A 10,009-nucleotide genomic window follows, 5' to 3' on the forward strand; every position below is an offset into this window, starting at 1 on the left:
CAATTCTTTAATAACAATTAATAATAACAACAAATAATAATAACAAATAATAATTTAATAACAATCATCTTCAGATTCTTGGGTTTAAAAATACAACCAAGATGATGGCCTCTCCCTGTCCTGTTCCGTACTCTTACAGCCGTCACCAACGCGTACGTCAGTCTCCAGTAAAGCAGTAGTTAGTAGCTCCCTCCTCCGCGCCCAGCTCAGTCCGAGCCACGCCGGGGCTTTACAGCGTTAGTCCAGCAGAGACAGAGGGCGTCCCGCTGCTGTTCTCCGCTGGGTTAGGACCAGGGCAGGCAGAAGGGCTCCAGAGACCTCCTGATCACAGGGTGGTGGTGGCGGCCGTCTGGCCGGAGGACGAGAAGGTGTTGGTGGAGGAGGAGGAGGAGGAGGAGGAGGAGGAGGAGGAGGAGGGGCGGACGGAGATCTGCGTGGACCGGAGGGAGAAGGCGGCGCGTCGGCCGGGCCTCCACTGGATCTCGCTGCGGCGGTCCGGCCCGCGGCGGTCCGCCCCGCGGCTCTTGGGCCGCGGGGAGACGGAGCGGCCGTTCAGGTTGGCGTCGCCGCAGGCGTTGAACCACCAGCCGCCTGCAGGAGACCATCAGCAGAGTGTGGATACCAGTGAACAGGGACCATGGGCAGAGTGTGGATACCAGTGAACAGGGACCATCAGCAGAGTGTGGATACCAGTGAACAGGGACCATCGGCAGAGTGTGGATACCAGTGAACAGGGACCATGGGCAGAGTGTGGATACCAGTGAACAGGGACCATCAGCAGAGTGTGAATACCAGTGAACAGGGACCATCAGCAGAGTGTGGATACCAGTGAACAGGGACCATCAGCAGAGTGTGCATACCAGTGAACAGGGACCATGGGCAGAGTGTGGATACCAGTGAACAGGGACCATCAGCAGAGTGTGGATACCAGTGAACTTGAAATATCAAAGCTACCTAGTGGTTCTGCGCATGCCGACACCATTGAAACTGAAAAATACACGTACTGTACCCCTGAAATCTCCAATGAAGACGTTATAATACGGTATCGAAGGATGAACTTAGTTTCGATAGACTGTGTTCTGTCAATGTACGCTCCCTTGTATCGAATCATGCTAAACGCTACCTGATGTGTTTGGTAGGCTACCCTATCAACAGCCTACCTGATGTGTTTGGTAGGCTACCCTATCAACAGCCTACCTGATGTGTTTGGTAGGCTACCCTATCACAGCCTACCTGATGTGTTTGGTAGGCTACCCTATCACAGCCTACCTGATGTGTTTGGTAGGCTACCCTATCACAGCCTACCTGATGTGTTTGGTAGGCTACCCTATCACAGCCTACCTGATGTGTTTGGTAGGCTACCCTATCACAGCCTACCTGATGTGTTTGGTAGGCTACCCTATCACAGCCTACCTGATGTGTTTGGTAGGCTACCCTATCACAGCCTACCTGATGTGTTTGGTAGGCTACCCTATCAACAGCCTACCTGTGGGGTATACTACGAACCTCGGTGAACATACCCAGGCTTTCTTGGGAAAACCTGGATCGACAGAGACGCAACTTGCGATCAGAGTTAAATGGTACTATGACACTCACTTAGGACTGGATTAGTCAAGCCAGGTTGTCCGCTTTAGGTTCAACGCGCGTTCACGTGAAAGGGGCGTTTATAACGTCATTTTACTCACCTTTACAAAATGGATAGAGCAAGAGCAGTCTATCTCACTCAAGAGGAACAGATAGACATAATTAACTCCTATGAGGAGTTCAAAAATCTGATAACAGCTAGGGGCAACACAATTGCACATACTGGCTAGGGAGGCGTGCTGGCAAAAAATAGCCCATCGTGTAAATTCGTAAAAGTGAAAGGATTCTGCATACAGTCTATAAAATAACTATGCCAAATGATGAATTGTTTGCCATTAATCCCAATAGAGTGATGATGATTTCAAAATGCATAAGAAACGTCCAACCTGCCTTGTTCTATAATTTAGGGAATTAAATTTAATTACACCCTATATAAGAAATGTATTGCATATGTTTTCAACCACTGTGAGGTAGTGGCGTGGCGTAGTGGATTATTATAAGACCCGAACGGGTTCAAATCCACCGGTCCATCATGCCTTTTACTCCCATAGATGTGGTGCCAGCACGGCCTTGAGAACATGGGTTCAAGTTCCAAATAAGCATAAAAATATAATTCCATAACCTTTAGTGAATATGACATATGATTTGGGACTTTTTAAGCTTCACACAAATGTGCATCACTTGGGAGACGAACCCTGCACGCAGAAATTCAAGACTGACGCGCTACCCCCACTCCACCACTCTCTACCCCCACTCCACCACTCTCTACCCCCACTCTACCACTCTCTACCCCCACTCTACCACTCTCTCATGGAGACACACTGTGCAACAGCAAGCACTGTCTACATAAGGTCCAACGAGGACGATCAAATAGCCAATACCCTCTGATGAGAACCTGTATCTCTCATAAAGAATAATTCTCAGGCAATGCCAAGGGATCAGATCTGTCCCGAAAGACCCTCTGTCTCCGGAGAGACCCCTGTACAATACGGGCTCCGAGGTCTATGGGGAAACCCACAAATGGTGACGACATTGTCAAAGGAGGGGCTAGGAAGCTGCACACGCCGATCTAACCCGATAGACTAAGCTGAAAACCTGCTCCCGACCAGGTTTGGTTGACAGCATAAGTCACCACAGTGATACAGCGATGCTAAAAGAGAGCGACTTTCGTGTCCCAGCTAACCTAGGCTTTGAGCGAAACATACCTCGCTAACCCACTAATCGAGGTTCGTAGTATACCCCACTGATGTGTTTGGTAGGGGATTTGGTCTGTGGACCCATTGCCTCTATCAGACGATGCTCCCACTACAGAATCACCTTATTTTACACCACTACTCACTCCATGTACACTGTAGGAATATGGGGAGCGTTTTTTGACACTGTATTATAACGTCTTTATTTGAGATGTCAGGGGTACAGTATGTGTTGTGGCAACCCGGCCTTGCCAATTAGCCAGATGCAGAGCACCTGAGGAGCAGGTGGAGCAGCAGGGCTTCAACAGCTCCTCCACTCCTTCTGGGCTCTCCAGACCTGGGGCCCACGTGTTAGAGACCGGTCCTTCAGGGCTCTCCAGCCATGGGGCTCACGTGTTAGAGACCGGTCCTTCAGGGCTCTCCAGCCATGGGGCTCACGTGTTAGAGACCGGTCCTTCAGGGCTCTCCAGACCTGGGGCTCACGTGTTAGAGACCGGTCCTTCAGGGCTCTCCAGACCTGGGGCTCACGTGTTAGAGACCGGTCCTTCTGGGCTCTCCAGACCTGGGGCTCACGTGTTAGAGACCGGTCCTTCAGGGCTCTCCAGACCTGGGGCTCACGTGTTAGAGACCGGTCCTTCTGGGCTCTCCAGACCTGGGGCTCACGTGTTAGAGACCGGTCCTCCCGGGTGTCGGGAACGGCAATTCCTAACAGGTTTTGGTTATTTTGTAAAAGACTTTGTTTGATTTTTCAATAAACGTGCCTTTTTGGCTTTTGTCCAGCTAACGCGTGTCCTGTTTGGGGAGGAGGCGGTTCACTCGAGAAGGCGGGTTGCCACAGGGTATTTTACGCCCAGAACCACTAAGCAGCACGATTTGATAGGTAGCAGATGTTTTCGTTTACATTACTAGTAATTATGTGGAAACTGAAAAAGCTCTGCATTCCGCAGGTTATACCTCCTCCACTAGGAGGCACTGCAGTCAGTAATAAGAGAGAGCTCTTTATTAAGACCGGAAGAAGGAGAACGGGAGAAGACTAGTGGTGGATTTCATGATTTGTTTAAATGAATCAGTTCGCGTCGGTCAGTTCGCCAAGAAGAGTCGTTTGTTCGTTCGTTTGTTCGCATTTCCGGTAGCGGTGAATCATGGGCCGTGTCCCAATTCAGGGGTTGCATCCTTCGAAGGACGCGTCCTTCGAAGGATGCAACCCCATCGAAGGATGCAACCCCATCCTTCGTAGACCGCGAAGGCCGAACGAGCGTTGTGGAATGGGACGGTCTAGCCTACGGAGCATTTCTGGATTGCGTAACCAGCCGTTAACGTCCTTTACCTTGCGTGACCACGCGCCGCTCCTGTCTCCTAGCAACCCTGACAGCTGCCGTTCAAACCGGACAGCGGAGGAGAAATATGGAGCCAGAAATTATCATTTTATTTCTTATGTTTTATCTTTTATTGGAGGAGTGGGAGAAGATTCACCGCCGGAGCCGGCGGGTGAAGAGGAAGAGAGGACGTCGGCTTAACGTTAATTAGTTTAACGTTATATGTCTAGCGTTAATGTCATTGAACTTTGACAATAAACTTACATATTTAAAATGGTCCCAACCTTACTTTTATATTAAAAAAATGTTTTTACATAGTTTTGTCATTAAATATGTATTCGCTGCAGCTGCTGCTTCCGCTCTCTCCGCGCCATTTCTGAAAAAATATCCAACGCGCAATGAATGTTGGGATACGTTGGGTCATGAAGGATGCATCCGATGCATCCTTCAAATCCGGGAAACGAAGGCTGCATATCTCGGCCGCATTCGAAGGACCCTTCGAAATGGGACAGCAGTTGACGCGCCGCTGTGACGTATGCGGTCTTCAAATGCGTCCTTCGAAGGATGCAACCCCTGAATTGGGACACGGCCATGGTTCTCAGTCATTGAGTCGGTCAGACTCGGCTCCTCCCTCGTTCTCGTTCAAACGAATCACGAATGCACGTTCTCAGCCAGGTCGGTCAGACTCAGCTCCTCCCTCGTTCTCATTCTCAAACGAATCACGATCGTGCAATGGTGCAAACGGTCATCAATCAACACAACATTAACTAAGTTCCTTTTAGCTGAGGATCGCTTCATGTTCTGAATTGGGATGTTGTTGCCCGGCTGGCTCTCGTGACTTCTCAGTCCTCGAGTCTTCACTGTAGCGTATTACAGCATTGTAGCATATTCTAGCATGCATCAGGCCAAATTGTAGCGTATTCTAGCTCAATCAGGCCAGATATGCCTATGGCGACTAGGGAGGCATCCGTTCATGTGTAGAGCCATTCATACACGTATCAATTCTTGAGATTAGAGGCCAGGTGTCTGAGAAGCCCAGAGACCAAGGCCACGAAAACAGGCGTAATACCTACACATAGCCACGAGAGGTCAGGATCAAGCCTGAAACCAAGTTGTAATACCTACACATAGCCACAAGGGACCAGCACCGAGTACACATACGGGTATCCAAGAGGCGGGAGCTCAGCACCATGCTTAGCGAATCAGAGCACATTACGGAGACCACGCCCACCCATTCATAAAGTCACGACACATAGCTCAAGGGGCCAGAACGCTCTGTTACGCATTTATCGGATGCCTTACTAAGCGTATCTCCACGCGTGCTTATACAATTCCCCTCCTTTTGCTTCGTAGATAACATACTTTAACAAATAAAGTGAGTTTAAAGCGATCATGACTCGGCGATTTTCTAAACACGGCATCACCTCTAAACACACTCAGTGAACGAACGGCGACTCACGAGTCAGCGACTAGTGGGCGGAGCTTGGAGTCGAGTCTCGGAGAACGAACGATACGGACGAGACGAACTGAAACAGGGAATCAGGTCGGTTTGTTCATGTTAAAGGGTCATTCGTTCGAACTGACTTGTTCGCGAACGAGCCATCACTAGAGAAGACGGTGATGCTGATCATTCGCAGCAAACATAGTTCTGATGACTCTTCCTGCTGTCGTTATTTGAAGATACTACGACACCACAAATCCACCACAAAGCCAATTTAGGACATTCTTCTTCTGCCCCAAAATTTAGCATTTGAGGCTTTCAGGGGCTCCCATGTGTCATATCTGTATTTTGCACACTAGAGGTAATACTTATATCTATAGTAATATCATGTATCATTATCAGTGCAAGGCAAGCAGAACTCGACTGGATCCATGAAGCGTGACACAGCAGTGGACGATTGGGTTGTAAGAAGCCTCCATTTTTGTAAAATAAAATTTGACATGGTAATAGGAATGTATTGCTTATATTTATCCTCACTAAATATTTGGTGGGTACTGGGCCAAAATCACCTTGAAACCTGAGCTACAGCATTCAAAAGGTTGGGACGACTGCTCTCACATTTCTTTCTCTAAATTGCCGTTCGAGAAGTGGCTATTTTATTCAGGTCCACATTTAGATCTATTGTTCAACGTTTCATTGGATCCGGGGTAGATGGTTTAAAGCCCATGTGTACGCTACCCTACCTGTGTAGCTAGTAGCACAGCTAGCATCCTGGTGGCTGTCGTTGTCCTGGTCCTTAGTGGAGAACATCATCCCAGTCTGATTGGTCATGGCGTCGGGCAGGTCTCCTATTGGCTGCTTGAGGTGGATTTTGTAGTTGCTCTCAGCTCCGCCCAGATGGAGGTTGTACTCTATGAAGCGCTTGCCCAGCTTCCAGTCCTCCACCTCGATGCGGAGGACGGAGTTGCCATGTGCAACCAGAGCATGCATCTTCTTGAGGCCGAGCCAAAACTCACCTGTGAAAATAGGTTTGTGGAAGGGATGGTCATACTCATCTATATTGGAGTACCTGATTGCCAAGCTCAATCATAGATTGAGCTGCTGTCATTTTCTTCAGCACAAGAGGTGTGATCAACAGGCGGAGTTAAATAAAATAAATAAAATAATAAACTCTATGCAATTGGCTGCTTGCTGTTGCTTCCCTGTCATCATTGTGTTAAACCAGCCAATAGTGCGCCAGGGGGAAATTGGTGATTGGCTTCTGCAAAAACGTATCAAAACTAGAAAGAAATGTATTGCTCTTCTCCAGACCCTTCTGCAGGGCGGACTCAAATCGCCAGCAGAATGGGCGGGGCTACCCAGTCTACCTGATTGCTTATTTAACAGCACAGCTGAAACCTTTCAACAATCGAAACAAAAAAGAAAGAGCTATTTCATTACAAGTTAATTTTACGATAGCAGTGCGCTCTTACCTTGGAAATCTCCAAATCCATCCTCATACTTCTGCCATGTCTGGTCAAAGTTCACTGTCCCGTCCATCCTTCTCTGAATAACAGTTACTCCTCCATCTTGTAGGAGAAAATACCAGATAATACCAGATCATTGAATGGAAGCCATTGGGTAGACGTCAGAAGACTCCTGTATATAGTTTTACATATAATGTTTATTTTGTGGGATATTATACCTTTGCTCATGTCACAGAAGGCCATGAAAGGTCCTGATAGGTTGGTTGGTTTCAAAGCGTAAACTCCGCTCACTCGCCGGCCGCGGCTGAACAGATCACTGCAGTCCGAGGGCAGATCTGTGGGACACCAACGAGACAGACTCAATGCTGTATGACATATTGTACATCCTGTATTATGATGATAACATTCATTTCTGATGAGAAGTGTCTCCATGTAGTGAACCATGGACACTGAGTCGCACCGTCTCTGGAGTCTGTTGCCTCATACGGGGCCAGGGTGGGGGGCTCAGGGGCCAAAGCGTCCGGTGGCTTTACGGTCTCCTGGACCAGAGAGTTGCCTGTGATCTGGAAGAGAAACACAGATACAGGAAAACGATTTTATTCTAAACAAAACATGGGAATGCTTTTTGATAAATCTTCCTAAAGAGATCTCCGTCAGGAAGGGAACAGCCTGGACAGGGTGGACGTTTGACCACTTTGGACAGGGCCTTATAAACAAACAGTGTTGATTGATTGATTGATTGATTGATTGATTTACTTTAATATCCCCAAAGGGGCAATTTAGTATACAACAGCAGTTGGCACAATAAACACACCAGATGCAACACATAGGTAGCAATAAATAGATAGAAATACATCGTATATTAAAACATAACGATACAAGAAATAGAAATACCAGGATACATCATAAAAATTATTACCTGCAAGTCACATCAAATCATCAGCTACAGCTGGTTCAAATATTTAACAGCTAGCGGGACGAATGATCTCAAGTATCTATTTGACCTGGCCTTCCTAGTAAAAGACATCCTCCTTCCTGAGGGGCATCCTCCTTCCTGAGGGTTGTGTTTGTGTTTGAGTACACATGGATGGGAACATGTCCTACGTCTTCACCTCAATATTCGTGATACTTTAGAACTGATGCAAATCATACAATTTCACAAATCCTATAGATATTTTGCTCTCTTCTCAAGCTAAAAATAGTTATATAATTGCAACAAATATTTTATCAAATTAGCAATAACTTTCCCATCAGATAAAAAAAGATGTTCCCTTAAGCCAGGGATGTCAAATATACAGTGGGCCAAAATTGAAATCTTGGACAAAGTCGCGGGCCAATTACATTACATTAATGTAGGGGTTGGTACAGGATTACGGGCTGCCGGAGTTGACGCGCCAGGGTTACCACGCCAAGACGCGCGCCAACGCTGAAATGCGATATACCGGCGGGCCAGTTCTGATAGACATTAGATATTATCTGGGGGGCCGGATTAAATGACACTGCGGGCCCTGACTTTGACAGCTATGGCTTAAGCCAACGGCGAGGGTACCTTGTGCTCCAGGCTGCTGATCTGCAGCCTCTGGTGGTTGAGCTGGTGGCTCTGCTCCCTGACAGCCCGCAGCAGCTCACTGATACTCTTCTCCTGGCTGTGGATCACCTCCTAGAGGCAAAATAGTTACAAGAACAAAACGGGTCAACCTGAACCTGATGCATTGGTAATTAGTTAGGAAGTTCACCTACTGGAGTCATTACCTTTAACATGTTGTACATGTTAATTTATTATTATAGTTATTATAGAACGTTCACCTACTGGAGTCATTACCTTTAACATGTTGTACATGTTAATTTATTATTATAGTTATTATAGAACGTTCACCTACTGGAGCTATTACCTTTAACATGTTGTACATGTTAATTTATTATTATAGTTATTATAGAACGTTCACCTACTGGAGCTATTACCTTTAACATGTTGTACATGTTAATGTTAATGTACAACATGTAATGTTGTACATGTTAATGGGTCAACACAGAGTACAAACAACAAGGTGGTCAGGTGATCTTGCCCCAGAGTAACTGTGCATTTGACCCCCACCATGATTGGTGGGCTGTTGCCTTTGCCCACAGGTACAGCCCGTACCTTGCCCCATCCCTCCGTCGGTAACCCCGGGGTCACTCACCTTGAGGGAGCCCATCTGGGCCAGCTGGCTGGTCACCAGCCCCTGGGACAGGCTGCTCAGCTGCTGCTCCAGCCCCCCCACCTTGCTCTGCAGCCGGCTGCGCTCCTCCAGGAGGCCCTCCACCTTCGAGTTGATCTCCAGTGACAGGCTCTTCACCTCCTCGTTGTTGGCCTGCAGAATCACCGTGGTCTTCTTCAGCTCCTCCTCCTCCTCTCGGATCTCGCCGGCCAGCACTGACAGCTGGTAGAAGGAGCGGTCGAAGATGTTGATCTTCTGGAAGATGTCGTTCATCTGGCCGCGCGTCTTGTGGACGAACTCCCTGAGGCTCTGGCCCAGCTGCAGCAGGCCGTTGGCCAGCAGCCGCACCTCGTCCAGCGCGGCGAAGCGGGACCGGCTCTCGGCCGGCGGGGTGGCCCGGGCCTCGCCGCTGGGAATAAGGGAGGCGCCAGCAGCCGCCAGCAGCAGGACCAGCAGGACAGACGTCCACTCAGACCTCATGATGGGCGGTTTAATGGTTCTGTGCTTTGGTAGCGCTGTCTTGGCACCACACCGACCCTAGGCCTCCAGTGCTCCCAGTGGAAAGAGAGACGGCTGAGGACCAGCAAGAGGCTTTTATTGACGAGCATGAGGCCGTGTCATTGTCCTCATGTTGTGGCTCAATCATTAACGTCTCCAGTCATTGATCTCTGTTTGTAGGATAACATTAGGGCCGGCTGAATGAACTACAAGATAAACTTTAGAAGTACATTTTATTGCGTGAGTGTTGAGCGTTTTCCATTGGATTCACATTTTACATCAATTCACATTATATATGTTCAGAGCCAGTGAA

At 48.1% G+C, this 10,009-nt stretch overlaps 1 protein-coding gene across 1 annotated transcript in view; it reads right to left on the reverse strand.

Moving 5' to 3' along the window:
• Positions 1-9,776, reverse strand: part of LOC311360996 (angiopoietin-related protein 3-like) — a 9,935-nt gene extending 159 nt beyond the window's left edge. The window contains exons 1-7 of the mRNA XM_084481162.1: positions 9,181-9,776; positions 8,550-8,660; positions 7,461-7,563; positions 7,219-7,335; positions 7,007-7,102; positions 6,278-6,550; positions 1-591 (exon numbers count right to left, since the gene is read on the reverse strand). The exon at positions 1-591 is cut by the window's left edge and continues 159 nt beyond it. Of these exons, the coding sequence (XP_084337288.1) occupies positions 326-591; positions 6,278-6,550; positions 7,007-7,102; positions 7,219-7,335; positions 7,461-7,563; positions 8,550-8,660; positions 9,181-9,678 (1,464 nt within the window). The 5' untranslated portion in view covers positions 9,679-9,776 and the 3' untranslated portion in view covers positions 1-325. The remainder of the gene's footprint in view (positions 592-6,277; positions 6,551-7,006; positions 7,103-7,218; positions 7,336-7,460; positions 7,564-8,549; positions 8,661-9,180) is intronic.
• Between the last annotated feature and the right edge of the window lie 233 nt (positions 9,777-10,009).

This window comes from Micromesistius poutassou (genome assembly GCF_964030765.1).
Source record: "Micromesistius poutassou genome assembly, chromosome: 16".
Classification (NCBI taxonomy): domain Eukaryota; kingdom Metazoa; phylum Chordata; class Actinopteri; order Gadiformes; family Gadidae; genus Micromesistius; species Micromesistius poutassou.